The following is an 18,870-nucleotide window of genomic DNA, read 5'->3' on the forward strand; positions in this document are numbered from 1 at the left end:
TCAGAATTATGTGGAAAACTTTAGATCTCAAAAAGAATTTAATATGGCTAGTTAGTAATATCTCTAGTATTGAGAACAGGACAATTTAAAGTCAGATATATTTTAAAGTCATTTCAAAGAATTTTTTTTTTCAGACTGCTGTGAGAGTGCCAACTATCCTGAGAAAAACTTTTTGTAGAACTAGATGGTTTGATTGGTATTTCACCCCCATGCCTAGGTCAAACAACCAATTTGCATTCAGGACTAGTATGGACCTCCAACAGTTTTCTGTGGCTTCACCCTGCTCAGGCGCGCTCGCACGCTCTCTCTCTCTTTCTCTCTCTCTCGCTCACTCCATGTACTAGGTGAGGCAAATGAGACAAGCCAGTGGTGCACCTTCGGCAGGACAGGAAGGACTGAGGCCTTGAGATCCCACCTTGGCTGGCGAATGCTGGCCTTCACCTTTATTGTACAACAGGTGGCTTTCTTGTTAGACTCCTTGGTCCATGCTGCTTAGTACTAAGAAATGAGGCAGAGAATGACCTCTTTTACCAAATACTAACAAAAGCTATCCACATTCACTCTGCGCAATCAGGATCCTAAGACTAAATGGAACTTGGTCAGTAACCAATCAATCAATTTGAGTCAGAATGATTTGGGTTTAAGGCATGGTGGTATCTCTCCCCCTTTCCCTCTTCCCTCCCCCGCCCCATGCTGGCAATCAGGGTTAAGTGACTTGCCCAGGGTCACACAGCTGGGAAATGGTAAGTGTCTTGAGTTCAATTTGAACTCAGGTCCTCCTGACTTCAGGGCTGGTGCTCTGTCCATTGTGCCACCTAGATGCCTCAAGGTATGGTCTTCAAAAAGAAATCTAAGTACAAAACCCAAGATAATATAATGCAAGATTGCATTATTAAAATTTACATTCTTTTTAGAAAGAGCACCCCCAGGAATGGCTATGACAGTCTATGTAAACAGAAGGAATGGAACGAAAAAGGAAAGAAGAGGAAAGGTGCCACCCAAATGGCTTCTCACAACGGTGACTTTGCACAGCTCTCCCTCACTTAAATCCAATTCACTTGCATGTCACAGTATCGCCACTATCAGCCCCTTCATGTCACAGTCTTCTTTGAAAGGACAATCATAATGGGAAGTATAAGAGCAAAGACGGTAAGTAACTATTAAAAAAGCAAACAAATTATGTCTTTATTTTAAGTTTCTGTTGCATGTTCTTTTCAGTAATAATAACCTTCTAAAATAAAGTTCTTTAGCGTTCTATACAAATTTAATTGAAATATTTCAATTGTTAGTGACTCACTAAATCCCTAGAAAACATTATTTTTGCATGGCTTTTAAAATAACAACTTAGGAGAGGATTCTGGGAAGATGGTGATGTTGAAAAACTCCAAGCTCTCCACATCTTCCCTACAAACAAGACAAAATAATGTCTCAAGGCAAACATAGAGCAGTAAAAATAAAGGGGCAGAATAGGAACAAAACACTGGTCCCTCAACAGACAATTAGAAAAGATGAGAAGATTCCAAGAAATAAGTTTTGGCTGAGTAAAGCATAAACAGTACAGGCTAGCTCCCCGAAAATAGCAAGTGGTGAGCCCTAAAGTTAGCTGGGTTGGAAAGTGGCCTCAGCCCAAATCACAGGAATTTTCAAGTCCTAGATAATGTGAAGCACTGGGCTTCTATACAGGGAAAATTGAGGGGGAACCTCTGCTGAAAAGGGATACCATGTCTAGTTGTGCACAGAGCTGCAATCTTGGGCAAAAAGGTAACAGCCCATGCCCTGGTGAGTGCAGAAGCAGTGGAACAGGGACAACACTGCCTGAGGACATTTACAGGAAAGTGGAATCCTTGGTTTTAACTTCCATAAGCCAGAGAACTTTAAAGGAAGACCTGAGCTAGAAGAACCATACCCCACACCTAACAACAAAGGTAATTACAATAACAAACTGCTATAAATTTTTTTAAAAACAGACAAAGGAGAAAGAACTCAACAACAGACAGTTACTATGGGAATAGAGATCACCAAGGTTCATCTTGTCGTCTAACTTCATATAGAAACAAGAGAGCAAGGAGAAAGGAAGGAGGTAGAAGATAAAGGAGGGATGCAAAGGGGACTGTTTAAGTAACAAGAAGGCAAGGTAGTAGAAGTAAAACAGGGGAATCATCAGACACTGGAAATAAGGTACACACAAACACTGCAAAAATGCAGGGCAAAGTTAAAGCTAAAATAGATTTTTATTAAAAGGAAAAAGTAGAAAAAGTACACTCTCAGTCATATTGATCAACAGTCTTTGAGATTATTTGAAATACTAGACATTATAATGTTAGAATATTGAAGCAGAGTAGTAAACAATGTGTTGGTAGCGTTAGAAAAATATACAGATTTGAATTTATGAAGGATGATGTTATCCACTTTCAGAGAAACCAAATAAATAAACATAATATGGTTTTATATAGATGCTTATGCAGATGTGTGGGTATGTATATGACTATAGATAACTGTGGATGTATGTACATTTGTGTGTGTGAAGTATGTAGAAAGTATACAGCAGAGAACAAAAGAAAACCTACAGAAAAGCAAAGAAAAGATGGCCAGCTCTGAACAACATACAGCATTTGCTATATAGTCTTTCTTGAAATGGAAATTTGTTGCTTTATATTTTAAATCCTCATGTTACACTGTGCACATGGCAATGTTTGTTTATTCTTTTATATTTAAGTATAAAATAAGTAAATGGAAAGAAAGGAAAGAAGAAAAAAAAACTTGTTTCTAATGAGTTTTGAAGGTACATTGTACAAAATAAGGCCTAACACTAAGTCAAAAGCCTCAAAAAAGACGTGCTCTCGCCTGCTGGACAAGAGGACAGCAAATTCGGCCAGAATCAGATTAAAATGTAATTAGGAAATATTTTGACAAAAGAAATAAAAATATAGAACACAGATTATAATAATTTGTGGTTGTCTAAATCAATCTGAAGCTTCTATTTTAGTTTGTGACAATCACTATCTTACAATACACGAGAATGCCTCAAATTTGATACTTTTTACTTATGTCAATGTGGACATCACCTCCACTTGTACAAATCACAATTACTATAAACCTACTCAATCTGTAACCTAATGATGTCTCTCTCCCATTAATCTCCTTTTGTTATTTGCCTCATAAGATCTAGACAATCTATTGGTTCTTAAACATAGATTTTTTTTTATATAATCAAAATTCTCTATCTGGTGTTTAATTAGGAATTTCAGTTCTTCTTTCAACACAAATTCCTTCCTTCTCCACAGATCTGAGAGGTAAACTATCCAATGTTCCTCTAATTTACTTACAATACCACTCTTTATCATGATTTAGACATCTTGGTATTTGGTATTAGATGTAGGTTGAATCTAGTTTCTGCCATACTAGTTTCATTTTCCTAGCAGTTTTTGTCAAATAGCAAGCTCTTATTCCAAAAGCTGGGGTCTTTGAAATCGTCAAACACTAGATGGCTAATTATTGCCTACCTTGTCCTGTGATCCTAACCTATTCCACTGATCAATGGTTTTGATGACTCCTGTTTTATTCTAGGTCTGACACAGCTAGGGCACCTTCATTAGCATTTTTTTCATTAATTCCCTTTAAACTCTTGATTATTTGTTCTTCTAGATGAACTTTGTTAACGTTTTTTCTAGATCTGTAAAATAATTTCTTGAGAGTTTGGTATGGAACTAAATAAGTAGATTTAGGCAGTATTGTCATTTTTATTATATTCACTTGGCTTACTCATGAGCACTTGATATTTTTCCAACTGATTAGGTCTGACTTCAGTTTATAAAATGTTCTGTAGTTGTGTTCATATACTTCCTACTTATATTTATATAGTTGTGTTCATATACTTCCTAGTCAGATAGATTCCCAAATATTTTATACTACCAGCAGTTACTTTAAATGGAATTTCTCTTTGTAACTGTTGGATTTTGTTGGTGATATATAAGAATGCAGATGACTTATGTGGGTTTATTTTGTATCCTACAACTTTGCTAAAGGTGTGAGTTATTTTTAATAGCTTTTTAGTAGAATCCCTGGGGTCTCTAAGTATACCATCATATCATCTGCAAAGAGTGTTAATTTGGTTTCCTCATTACCTATTCTAATTCTTTTAATCTCTTTTTCTTCTCTTATTGCCAAAGCTAACATTTCTAATACAATATTCAACAGTAATGGTGACAGTGGGCAGCCTTGTTTAATTCCTGATCTTATTGGGAATGATTCTAGTTTGTCCCCATTACATATGATGCTTGCTGATGGTTTTAAATAAATGCTGATCATTTTAAGGAAAAGTTCATTTATTCCTATACTCTCTAGTGTTTTTAATAGGAATGAATGTTGGATTTTATCAAATGCTTTTTCTGCATCTGAGATATTCCTATGACTTTTGTTACTTTGGTTATTGATATAGTTGATTATGCTCATAGTTTTCCTAATATTGAACCAGCCCTGAATTCCTGATATAAATCCTACTTGGTCACAGTATATTATCCTGGGGATGATTTTTTTATAATCTCTTCACTAATATTTTATTTAAGATTTTTATATCAATATTCATTAGAGAGTTTTATAATTTTCTTTCTTTTTTTTCAACTTACCTGATTTAGGTATCAGTATCATGTCTGTGTCATAAAAGGAATTTGGTAGGACTCCTTTCCCCTATTTTTTCAAATAACTTATATAGTATTGGAATTGTTCTTTGAATGGTAGAATTCACATGTAAATCCATCTGGCCATGGAGATTTTTTCTTAGGGAGTTACTAGCTTATTCTGTTTCTTTTTCCAAAATGGGACTATTAAATAATTTAGTTCCTCTTCTGTTAACCTGGGCTATCTATATTTTTGTAGATATTCTTCCATTTCATTTAGATTATCAAATTTATTGGCATATAGTTGGGCAAAATAACTTCTAATTATTGTTCTAATTTCCTCTTCATTGGTGGGAAGTTCTCCCTTTTCATTTTTGGGACTAATAATTTGATTTTCCTCTTTCCTTTTTTTAATCAAATTAACTAAAGGTTTATCTATTTTATTGATTTTTTCATAAAATCACCTCTTAATTTCCTTTATTAATTCATTAGTTGTTGTTAATCTCCTCTTTTATTTTCAGAATTTCAAATTTGGTACTTAATTGAGGTTTTTTTTTTCCCCTACTTTTTTTACTTAGAAGTCCAATTCATTGATGTTCTCTCTCTCCCTTTTATGTAAGTAAACATCTAGATATATAAAATTCCCCTTATAACTGCTTTGGCTGTATCCCACAAATTTTGGTATGTTGTCTCATTACTGCCATTCTCTTGGACAAAATTATTGTGTCTATGATTTGATGTTTCATCCATTCTTGAAGATTTGATTATTTAATTTCCAATTACCTTTTCTTCTATTTTCCATTCTGTATTTCCTGCCATCTTATTTACCCTGTATTATGCTTTTCTCTTTTCTTCCCCCTTCCCTCATTCCCAGTATTTGGCTTCACCTCCTTCAAACAATCCTCCCCCTTTTTTATGCCTTTCTCCTAATTCTTCTGTTTTCCCTTTCCTTTTCTTTTCCCCCTTTCCCTCCTACTTCCCTTTAAGATGAGACAAGTTTCTCTGCGAAACCAAATATGTCTGATATTCTCTCTTAGAACCAAATCTGGTAAGAATAAGATTCACACAATGCTAACCCCTTCCTTCCTTCCCTCAATTAAAATAGGTTGTCTCTTCGCGAGACATATTTTGCCTTTTTTTACTTCCTTTTCCCTATTTTTCCAGTATGATCCTCTTTCCATCTCTAGTTTCTTTTTCATATTATTATAATAAAATCAAATTATACCTGCATTCTCTCAGTATACCCATAACAGAAACATAGTTCAAGAGTTCCTTCCCGGTCTTTATGACCAAAGAAGAACTAGAGATCATTACTGATCACAAAATAGAAAATTTCGATTATACCAAACTGAAAAGTTTTTGTACAAACAAAACTAATGCAGACAAGATTAGAAGGGAAGCAATAAACTGGGAAAATATTTTTACAGTCAAAGGTTCTGATAAAGGCCTCATTTCCAAAATATATAAAGAATTAACTCTAATTTATAAAAAATCAAGCCATTCTCCAATTGAAAAATGGTCAAAGGATATGAACAGACAATTCTCAGATGAAGAAATTGAAACTATTTCTAGTCATATGAAAAGATGCTCCAAGTCATTATTAATCAGAGAAATGCAAATTAAGACAACTCTAAGATACCACTACACACCTGTCAGATTGGCTAAGATGACAGGAAAAAATAATGATGATTGTTGGAGGGGATGCGGGAAAACTGGGACATTGATGCATTGTTGGTAGAGTTGTGAACGATTCCAACCATTCTGGAGAGTAGTTTGGAACTATGCTCAACAAGTTATCAAACTGTGCATACCCTTTGATCCAGCAGTGTTACTACTGGGATTATATCCCAAAGAGATTATAAATTAGGGAAAGGGACCTGTATGTGCACGAATGTTTGTGGCAGCCCTTTTTGTAGTGGCTAGAAACTGGAAACTGAATGGATGTCCATCAGTTGGAGAATGGCTGAATAAATTGTGGTATATGAATATTATGGAATATTACTGTTCTGTAAGAAATGACCAACAGGATGATTTCAGAAAGGCCTGGAGAGACTTACACGAACCGATGCTGAGTGAAATGAGCAGGACCAGGAGATCATTATATACTTCAACAACAATACTATATGATGGCCAGTTCTGATTGGACCTGGCCATCCTCAGCAACGAGATCAACCAAATCATTTCCAAAGGAGCAGTAATGAACTGAACCAGCTATGCCCAGAGAAAGAACTCTGGGAGATGACTAAAACCATTACATTGAATTCCCAATCCCTATATTTATGCCCACCTGCATTTTGATTTCCTTTACAAGCTAATTGTACAATATTTCAGAGTCTGATTCTTTTTGTACCGCAAAATAACGTTTTGGTCATGTATACTTATTGTGTATCTAATTTATATTTTAATGTACTTAACATCTACTGGTCATCCTGCCATCTGGGGGAAGGGGTGGGGAGAAGAGGTGAAAAATTGGAACAAGAGGTTTGGCAATTGTTAATGATGTAAAGTTACCCATGCATATATCCTGTAAATAAAAGGCTATTAAAGAAAAAAAAAAAAAGAATTCCTTCCCTTTTACCTTTTTATGCTTCTCTTGAGTTCTATATTTGGAGATCAAAACTTTTGTTCCGTTCTGGTCTTTTTATTAGAAATAGATCAAACTCACCTATATCATTGAATGTCCATCTTTTTCCCTGAAAGATAATGCTCACTTTATCTGGATAGCTTATTCTTGGTTGTAATCCAAGTTCCTTTGCCTTTCTGAATATCAGATTCCAGAACCTTTGTTCCTTTAAGGTAGAAGCTGCCTAGGTTCTGGGTAATCCTAATTATGGATCCTAAGTATTCAAATTGTTTCTTTCTGGCTGCTTACACTATCTTTTCCTTGATGTAATAATTTTGAAATTTAGCCATGATATTCCTTGGGGATTTAATTTTGGGGGTCTCTTTTAGGAGGTGATCGGTGAATTCTTTCAATGGCCATTTTACCTTCTGATTCTAAAATATCAGGGTAGTTTTCTTTAATGATTTCCTGTAAGATAACGTCTAAGTTCTTTTTTTTTTTAATCATGGTTTCAGGAAGTCCAATAATCCTTAGATTGCCTCTCCTGGATATATTTTCTAGGTCAATTTTTCTTAAGATATAGTTCATATTTTATTCTATTTTTTCTTTTTTTTTTTTTTGTTTTTGTATGACTGATTCTCTAAGTCTAATTGTGTCACTGATTTCCACTTGTTCAATTATAATTTTTAGTATATTATTTTCTTCAGTTACCTTCTTAACTCCTTTTGTAATTGGCCAATTGAATTTTCTTATTCATTACATTCTTTTTCCATTTCACAAATTTTGTTTTCACTGAATTGGTCTTTTTCATATCTCTTTTGTAGGGCATTATATGCTTTTTCCATTCCTTCTTGCAATGATCTCATTTCATTTCCCCCCCCTTTTTTTTTTCTAATTCTCTTTTAAGATCCTTTATGCAATCTTGCAAGAAAGCCTTGTGAAATGGGGACCAGCTCATGTCTCCCTTTGGGGCTTCATCTGGAATTGCTCTGCCATTAGGAACCTCAGGATTTGAGGTCTGTTCCTCTCTCTCCATAAAAGCTATCTATAAGTGAGAGTTCTTTTTGGGTTTTAACTGATTTTTTTTAAGGCTTAAGGTCTGCTCAATGCAAAGGAGAGATAGCTGCTTTAATTTGTCCTGGGGCAGTTCTGCTGATTAATTTCCAGTGCTGGGTAATCTCAGATCGGGACTCAGTGATTTACAATTTGCCTTTTGTATCAAATCTGCCAAACCACCTGCTTGCAACAAGGACAGAGCAGCCTAAGAGGCTCTCAGAAGATTCCCAGGTGCGTGGAAGCTGCCATTCCTCACCCCAGCTCGTTACCCTAGTCTCCCTTTGCTGCAGTCTGGGCTCAGCAGATTGTTCCCCTGCCCGTTTGAAACTGACCTGTTCTGAAATTCTTCCAAGGTTTCTTCTGGGAATGTGTTGTATTCCAAATATTTATAGTTCTTTGACTCCAAGACAGTTTAGAGGTTTAATGTGCTGTTGGTTTGAGAGGTCAGAAGAGGTCTGCTCTTCACCATCTGGGCTCCCAACTCCCTCATGTCTTTTTTAAAAATATTACTTTTCATTCATAAGTTTTCTCTGTTAATATATTCTAATCTGGTTATATCTCATCATGTGTCTCCTCATTGAAATCATTTCCATCTTTATTGTTTTGATGTCAGTATCATTCATGACCATGTTATCACTAAAAGAACACTTTTAATATAAGAAATATTTTGAAGTGGTAAGCATCTCAAATCACTGAATGAAAATCTGGGTAATATGTACTTTTCAACAACTCTATTCTGCCAGTGTAGATGGCTAAACTGATACCATGTCAGAATAATTATGTATTTTATTGGAGAGGCTTTGTTTCTGGAACGGATAAAATTTTTATGTCTTTTCTGATTAATCCGGAGAACCTCATTATCAATGGCAATTCATTTTTTTCTTTGTGTCCATGGCAACTAGATACAATAATCTAGAGACAGGGAGACTAAAGTTCAAAATATATCCTCAAACACTCATTCATATATCACTTAATCTCGATTTGCCCGAGTTTCCTAAATAAGAATTTAGTAACAGCACCTACCACCTCCCAAAGTGGATGTGAAGATCAAGTGAGAAAACATTTGCTAAAGAATTAACAATTATGCTTAGAACATAGTATATACTCATCAAATGCTTGTTCTATTTTTTCTTTCTCAGACTGGAACAAGCTAAGGAAAAACACTTTCAGAGGATGTACATTCAAATGACTACCTGTATGACACTGATCCAAGTCATTTCACCTATAAAATAAGGAGTTCGAATTAAATGATTATTGATGTCCCTTTCAGTTGTAAATGTATAAAACTTTTAAGATAACACTTTTAAGTCTCTGTTTTACAAATCACAAAATAATACTTAAGATATGAACAAAGTAATCTCACAAGATCAAAAGTTTTAGAATTGGAAGGGCCCTTAGAAAGGAAATCCTTCAGTTTATACTTAGTAGTAAGTAGTCATTCAACTACTTAAATATCAAATTGCAGTATTTGAACCTAAGCTTCTTCTGACTCATATGTATGTGTGTATATATTTATGAGCTTAAATTATCTGTCAAGCTCTAAGAACTTAAGAAACATTTATCATAAGATCTTATATTACACAACACTTATTTCTGTAAAAGCCATATTTTATTATGTTTTTCAGCTTTATAATTTTAAGATGCATTCTGCTATAGAATATCACATTTAAAAGCCTACCTCGGTCACTTCTCAATTTTCAAGGATACACTGCAAAAAATATTCACATTAACATTTTACATTGAAATGAACTGAACTAGCTATACTCAGCGAAAGAACTCTGGGAGATGACTAAAAACCATTACATTGAATTCCCAATCCCTATATTTTTGCCTACCTGCATTTTTGATTTCCTTCACAGGCTAATTGTACAATATTTCAGAGTCCAATTCTTTTTGTACAGCAAAATAACGGTTTGGTCATGTATACTTATTGTGTATCTAATTTATATTTTAATATATTTAATATCTACTGGCCATCCTGCCATCTGGGGGAGGAGGTGGGAGGAAGGAGGGGAAAAATTGGAACAAGAGGTTTGGCAATTGTCAATGCTGTAAAGTTACCCATACATATAACTTGTAAATAAAAGGCTATTAAAATTTAAAAAAAAAAAAAAAAAAAAAAAAAAAAAGATTTTACACTGATACAAAAGTAATCATATAGTTTATTTGTTGCTGACATTTTCCTGGTTACTCCTAACTCCACCAAAGGACTATCTTCAATCTTTTCCATTCTTTAAAATACTCCCTTTTTTGAGGAATCTTGAAAACTGATCCTAGAATGGCTTCAAATTTGTGACACCTCGCAGCATGGATTTCTTCTGTATATATTTGATTAGGATCAGCCATTCTTTCTACCTTTATTTTAAGGGATAATGCCATACCCCCTTATAGTGAAGTAGTGTATTCAAAAGCTGGTATTGTCATCTCTGACTAATTAAATTATGTAAATATCAAATGATCTATTTCATTTCATATCTGTTCATTATTCTCCTCCTGGAACCATTTGTTCTTGGAGACATGGCTTATCAAGATTTAACAACTACTCTCAAGCATAATTAATTTGGCATTTTAAAAAATTAGCTCGGTATTCACTATTTCAGTTCAATTAAATTAAAACATCATTTATTATGTACCTAGGTATGTATACAAGGACATTTTTTCCAAGCACAAAAATGAAAACGAAATAATTTTCTATTCTGATTACAAAACACATATACAGAAATAATGTAAACATGTAAACAAAGCAATTTGAAAAGGGAAAGAGTGATAAAAACTGAAGAAATCAGGAAAGGATGTAAAGAAATTCAAAAGAAGCAGATTTTGGCTTATTAACAGTAGGTATTTAACACTTCATGATATACAAAGCTCTTTAAAACACAATTGTTTTGATCCTCACGATACTAACATGGGGTGGGTTTGCTACAAAGAAAAAAAATTAATATTTATGAATCACTAAAAAGTGAAATAAATCGTCTCATTTTGTAATGGAGTCTAGATTTTGTAATCTCCCTAGAAGTCATTAGATAGAAACTATAAACAGTTGTCAGGATTATTGCAGAGAAGGATTCTTATTCAAGTACAGATTGAACCAGAGAACTTTCAAGGTCCTTTCTAACTTATATTTCATGATTTTGTAAACTAAAAATTGAAGGAACTTAAGGATGCTAAAAAGAAGTGACAAATCAATGCATTCTAAGCATGGAGACTTGAGAAAATGCATAAAGGTAAAGATGACATAGAACTCAAGAAACAGTAGTCAAGTTTAGACAGAAGTAGAATATAAAGGAGAAAAATGAAAGATGACTAAGAAAAAAAATTTTTTAAATGAATTAGAAAAAATGAAAAAATTTCAGGGCCAGCACTGGCCTACTGTACTACCTGTCCCTGATAGATCATTGTTTTAATCATCACTAAGTTCCATAATGTTGCTGTTAAGTCACTTTTTCAATCATGTCCAACTGTCCATGACCCCATGTAAATTTTGTTGAAAGTAACTGTTGAAAGTAGTGGTCTGCCATTTTCTTCTCCAGCTCATTTTTAAAGATGAGGAACTAATGCCCAGTGTCACACAACTAGCAAGTATGTGAGGCAGTATTTGAAGATGAATATTTCTGATCCTAAACCCAATGCTTTATCCACTTTGCCACCTCATTTAATTCTGAGTGGAATTTCTCTGTTCTTTCATAGTAAACAATAAATCTGGAACATAAGCTACACATCTTCTTGACAATCTAGAACATAAAGCTACAATTATCTCCTTGTAGCATTACAAGGGAAGATTAACTAAAGGTGCCAGAGTTTCCTGTTGCCTTTGGGAGCAAAATGAAGCAAATATTTCTTTTCTTTGCCTCATCAAGGATTAATGGCATATCCTTCCACTCAACTTATTTTCTGATTTCAGTTACCATTAGACTATTGATATAGATGTGATTCAATTCCTCAACTATATAAATTGTTACTGGACAAAAAAAAGATTAAGAGTGCCAGCAGTTTTTGCAGATGGTCTAAGAACTATGTAAATTTTAGTGCTCTATATTTCTTTTTAAAGCCACACAACTTCTATAATTGCAGGAAAGAATATTTAGATCTAAAGAACATTTCGAATTTTTGTCCATTTCATTTATTACGTTAATATTTGTTCTTCTTGGTCTGGCAACAAGCCTCTCCACATTTAACTAAGCTGGTCTTTCTAGCTTCCTCACAGAGGCAAATCACATCTAATGCCACAATGAAGTATCCAAGCTGAAAAAAAGTTGAATGAGAATCTAAGTTGAATAAGAAAAAAAAAGGACACCTATATTTCAAGAGGAGAATTGTTTAATATTTGGACAAACCTCAGAGATCCTGGAAGTTTGGTTTCAGATCACCACAATAAAGAAAATAATGTAATAAAGCAAGTCACAAGGATCTTTGCTTTCTCAGTTTATATAACTTTTGTTTATACTACACCATCATCTAGTAAGTGTACAGTAGTATTATAGCTTAAAAATATACTTGCCTTAATGAATACTTTATTGCTAAAAAAAAAAAAAATTCTAACTATCATCTGAGCCTTCAATGATTTGAAATCTTTTTGTTGATGGAAGTACTTGCTTCAATGTTAATGGCTGATTTGGATGGTGGTTGCTGAAGATTGCGGTGGCTGTGCCATTTTTTTTTCCCAATCATGTAAAACATTTTTATCATGTTGTGAGAGAAAAACAAAAGAAAAAAGCACACAAAAATAAAGAATGTGAAAACAGTATGTTTCGGTCTGCATTCAGACTTCATTGTTTTCTTTGGAGGTGTATTTTCCATCATAAGTCTTTTATAATTATGTTGGATCAGTGCACTAATTAGAAGACTTAATTCAATCATAGTTGATCACTGCATAATGCTGCTGATACTGTATATATTATTCTTTTTATTGTGATATCTGAAACTTAACTCCCATTATTTCTGAGACATGTTCATATATTAAACAGTTTTTCTTTTGAAAAATAATACACACACATATTAAGGTGTTACTGTAATCCTTTACAATGTGATTTCCACAAAATAGTTTTCTGTCACATGTGATGCTGTGTGAGAGCTTTTTACCCACAAAATAACTTCTTTCAAAATTGGAGTCAATTCTCTCAAATCCTGTTACTGCTTTATCAACTAAGTTTACAAGAAATCTTCAGTATTTTTATGTCTCAGGGAATAGGGAAGCCCAAGAGAACAGTCAGAACATACACATTTATCAGTTAAGTTCACTGTCTTAAATGGGCACACTTCCTAATACCCCCAAAAAATTACAATAGTAACATCAAATACAACCAAACACAAGTCATCATAAAATACATAAAATATGAAAATAATGAAAAAGTTTGAAATATTTCAAAATTACTCAACTGTGACACCAACACAATGTGAGCACATGCTGTTGGAAAAACGGCACAGACAGACTTTGAGGGTTGCCATAAACCTTCAATTTGTAAAAAACAAAACCAAAGGAAAAAAAAAACAACTCAATAATGGTAAAGTGCAATAATACCAGGTATACCTGTACTCTTCTACTCAGTTTAAATTTTTTCAGCCTCAGAAAGAAAGCCTGGAATCCTCTGAAGACAGTCTCAAAAGTATTTGAAAAGGAAGTTAAATAATAAATAGCACTTATTTGAAAACGACTGACAAGTAATATTCACTGGGATTAGAAAATCTGAAATAAGCCAAATAACAGGAATCTATTAAAATGTGTTATAAAACTTGCAAAGGCCTATTTTCTCTATCAAAGTATTCATATATGGAAACAAATTAATTTGTAAAAATAAGATTTCCATTAGAACTGAGCTGTAAATGACTTTTGAAATACCTATTTATATTTGACATATAATAAATGCATTATTTGGATATGTGAATAATAAAGTTGATTAAATGAGAAAAGAGTCTCATTACATGAGAAAAAAGTCTCTTTAAACTGATGCACATTAGAGAATAAGGAACATTTACTTTTTAGCAGACTAACTATGGATCAACTATATAAAAATTTAATTCTGATATTAATCTTAATATTAATAATTATAATATTAATGATAAGAGATGATGTCATTTCCTTAGCAAAATAGCAGTGAACATCAAACATAATTAAATTCAAACTTTTTATACAAACACTTGTTATGTTTTTTATATCATTTCCCTTACAAGAACTAAATGAATATTAATACACTCTAAAATTTTCAACAAAAAAAAAAAGTTACCTAGAAAAATCCTTGTCTACTTCATATTCGTACTTCATCCAAGTATCTTGATATACTGAAAACTCCATTATGGTTAACAAAGCCATTGTAGTAAATGCTATTAGAGAAACTAAGAAAGAAAGAAAAAAGAAAATGAGTTCAAATATAAAACAGACTTAGCTAATTTATAGTAAGTTTAACATGAAGGGCAGCTAATTGGTGCAGTGGATAGAGCACCAGCTCTGAAGTCAGGAGGATCCGAGTCTATCTAAATCTGACCTCAGATACTTAACACTTCCTAGCGTGTGGCTCTGGACAAGTTATTTAACCCCAATTGCCGTGGGGGAAAAAATTTTTAACATGAACATTTCTGATTTTTAATATGCTTTCCTTAAAAAGTAAAATATATAGCTTTTCCAAACAAAAATCTAAAAACTATCAAATGATCAATATTAATGATTTTAATATGCGACCTTGTTCATAAACTACTTCCTAATCTTCATATAAACCAAATACAACAACCAAAATGTTTTTTACTAGATCACAAAATTTTCACTTTTCTTTCTGCATAAAAACTATTGACAATACTAACATCATTAAGTTAAAACTTATATGCAATTCAATATTTTCAAAGTTGACATCTATGTCTATAGTTTGCTAATTTTTTTCTTTTAATTTTACAGGTACAGAATAGTCAGATTTTGTCGTTGTTTTATGTAATTTGTCATGATTTCTCCCAAGGCCTCTTAGAAAACTTACATGGCTGAAAGACACAAAATAAGTCTAAAGAACAACCAGAAAACTTTTTCTTCTGCTCTGTATTTGGCAATCACGTAAAAATGTTACTTCATATGCAAAGGAACAATGTAAAACTTGGATGTGTGTGTGTGTGTGTGTGTGTGTGTGTGTGTGTGTGTAATAACTCTATTTTAGCATGTTAACAACAAAGATTAAGACTGTATAACTGGTATATGCAGTGTTCATTTCATGGTAATTCAATATGACAATATGAAACTTTAATTAGTATCACCATCAGTTTTATGCTTGTTATCTATAAACCTTTGTGACATATCTTTTCCCAACCCTATGAAGAAGAAAGTTCAAATACCACCATTCCTATTTTACAAATGAGAAAACTGAGGTTAAAGATGTACATTTACACTTTGGGTACTTTAAGGGTCAAAGAGCTAAAAAGTTCGGAACCAAATTCAAACTTATGGAGAGTCTGACTCTAAAACCAGGGTCCTTAACATAATGCAGTGAATCAAAGGCTAGATATGGGAAATTTTACTGCTATAAATAAGGTATTTCATCTTCAATTTATAGTTATCTATATCTATAATTGAAAAGAATGAAAAGTTCAAATTTGATTCACTCCATTAATAATTATTTATCACATTACATGTGTCCACTATTACAGACATTAGTAGGATACATTAAGTAAAACACAAAGTCCCCGTCCTCAAGAAGTAAACCATTTGATTAACACAACAAAACATACTAAATACACTTTTCTCCTAATTCCTACTGCCTGATATGCCCTTTACAATCTTTTTCAGCTATTCAATTATTTTAGTAATGTTCAATGTCTTTTAGTAATGAGCTCAAGTCCCACTAAACTTCCTCTAACTACTTCATCTCATATATCTACAAACTTAAGATACACTGCCCTTGACATCACTTGTACCATGTATGGTTGCTATTTAACTCTTACTATATCATTTAAGTATGAATCTTAAATGTAACCACTCTGAGCCTCAGTTTTCTCATTTGTAAATTGGGAATGGTAGTATTTAAATACTCTCCTTCACAGAGAGAAATAAAGCACAAACACATAAAAAACCTAAATAATATAAGAATTAAATAGCAATAAAAGATGGCACAAGCGATATCACAGGTAGTATGTGACCAAATACCAAAGAAATAGAATGGCAAATAAATACTGTGTTCACAAAGATGAAATGATCAAAGTTGGTTTATTGAGATTTGAGATAACTAACAAAAGAAAGCTAAAAAGAATTACTGAAAGAATATCAGACAATGGAGATTTGGGCAAATCTTAACAAGGGCATCTATTTGTAAATAAATTTTCAGACTGGCCAGAATGGCAATTTTACATTGGGAAGTAATAAAACTAAGGTCAGTGACTGAAGCAAAACTGGATAGCTTTTAACACCACTAAAGTACTAAAGGGTCATAAATACATTCTGTAGTACATAAGTCCGAATTCACTGAAAATATCTAAGTAGATGAATAACATGAAAACAACAAATTAGGAAGAGGGGAACAACCTAAAAGCAAGTAAACAGTGAGAAGGTTACTTAGATAATCCAGTCTGACTGATGTCAACTTTATTTTCAATATGTATTATAGCATTTAAAAGGAATTGTCATTTGCCAGCTAATAATATGCTAATGGCTTTTAATTAAAACTCTGGATAATCTAGTTAATTAACTTAAAAAGTCTTTTTTTCTTATTTCTTTGATTTTCAAATTACTGAGGCATTATTGAATCTGTAATATTTCCACATTCCCTTGATCTTGGAAATGATTAAAAAATACTCTATTGTCATATCATATACTCAAAAGAGAAGTGTCTAGGCATTGTTCCCGACAATATATTTTATATTTGAAGCTTAGGACATTTAATTTTTGAATAGCAGTGAGTAGATCCAACCTAAATATCAAACACCTGAATTTAAAAAAAAAAAAAAAGAGCATAACTTTTATATAATGTTAGATATTAAAATCATTATTATAAAAATCTGTTCTCTTACTTTAGTGTCAGATTATTGTCAAAGATACTCCAGTCAAACAAAACACATGTAATGAGGCTATCTTTTCAAAATGTATGTTCAAAAAACATACAAAATAATCTATACCACTGATAGGAAGCTAGAAAAGAGTTACAAGGTTTCTATTAATTAAATACATGTTTAAACAACATCAAGAGTTTAAATTTTCAACGCAACCCACCTGTACCCCCAATTGCCGAAGTCTCTACATAGCTTACAGGAACCTTTGGAAAGGCATCCAATTCTTTCACTAGATTTAAGGTTTTCTTTCGATTCAATCGCCTCATCTTCAGCAGAATCTTCCACTTCTTCCTTCATAGAGCCACTCTACACACAAAAATAAACATATATATATATATACATACACTAAATTAGTGAGTGCTCTAAATATTTTTAAAATCCCAACATTAAATTCCAATATAAAAACACTGGGCTAGGCACAGAAGATACAAAAACAAGATAGCCTCTACTCATACAGAATTATGAAGAAAGCTTAGCAACAGATTTAAACCAAAAATGTACTCTTCCCACTACATTTCTTCAGGATTCTATAACTCCATTAGAAATAAACAAAAACTGTGGACTATTACTTCTTAATTAAGGGTTACAACAGAAAACAGAGGGACAAAATTCAAACTGATAATGTACAAGAGATCTTTTCTACAAAAAAGGACAGCTTTAATACATATACAAGATAATCATAATTATGGAGTTACATTTTCTAATTACATAGTATTACATAAAATATTTCAATCCAATTTTATTAAAAGATAACATTAATCCATTTTCTTGCTAATATTCTTAACACTGCATACCATATAAAATAATAGAGCTGATATACACACACAACAACCAACAATTGATTAATGTATAAACTATCATTTAAGATATGCTAGAACCATGACCTGTAGTTTGCAAAAATCAACAATTCAATTGAATACAAGATTTATTAGATGTCTATCTAGCAGGAGAAAGATTTAGAAATTACACAATACAAATTAGTTGGGAGTCATGAGAGCATTTAAAAATATACTTCTGACAATAAAGTAAGAGAGGAAAGCATAAGTAAACTGCTATGAGGATGGTAAGAAGGAAGAAAAGATGAATAAAAATAAAAGAATGCTCCCAGAAAAAACTGGTAGTTGAGTAGGAATTAGCCCATTATAAACTAAAAATACACAAATACAATAACATCTAAATTTACTTGAAAAAGTTAACCAAAGTACAATAAAACAATACTTAAATAATCGTGTATGTTGGGGTTTTTTGTTCTTATAGGTAGCTAAGTGGTTCTGTAGAAAGGCTAGATCAGCAGTCAAAAAACCTGGCCTCAGACACATATTAGCTGAGTAACCCTGGGCAAGTCATTTTGCCTGCTTGCTTCACCTTTCTCATCTGAAAATGGGGATAATAATATCAACTACCTCTCAGGGTTGTATGAGAATTAAATTGCAAAATGTTCAGCACACTACCTGGCACACAGCAAATGTTACATAAATAATAATTATTATTTTATGAAATAGATAAATCTAACAAAAACAATGAGTCAGACAGTATTTTGTGATGCGTTGCTAACAAATATACATGTCATAAACACATGGTACCATAATGAACACATTACATGCTAAGGCTAAAAAATCT

General features: G+C 32.8%; 1 protein-coding gene across 6 annotated transcripts in view; it reads right to left on the bottom strand.

Moving 5' to 3' along the window:
- ERGIC2 (ERGIC and golgi 2) overlaps positions 1 to 18,870 on the bottom strand; it is a 54,224-nt gene that overhangs the window by 26,259 nt on the left and 9,095 nt on the right. For all 6 annotated transcript variants that reach the window (XM_031938107.1, XM_012550420.3, XM_031938108.1 and 3 more), the window contains 2 exons: positions 17,411 to 17,556; positions 14,457 to 14,565 (listed from right to left, as the gene is read on the bottom strand). In XM_031938107.1, coding sequence (XP_031793967.1) covers positions 14,457 to 14,565; positions 17,411 to 17,516 — 215 coding nt within the window. In that variant the 5' untranslated portion in view covers positions 17,517 to 17,556. The remainder of the gene's footprint in view (positions 1 to 14,456; positions 14,566 to 17,410; positions 17,557 to 18,870) is intronic.

The sequence above is a fragment of the Sarcophilus harrisii genome, chromosome 5 (assembly GCF_902635505.1).
Source record: "Sarcophilus harrisii chromosome 5, mSarHar1.11, whole genome shotgun sequence".
NCBI classification, from domain to species: domain Eukaryota; kingdom Metazoa; phylum Chordata; class Mammalia; order Dasyuromorphia; family Dasyuridae; genus Sarcophilus; species Sarcophilus harrisii.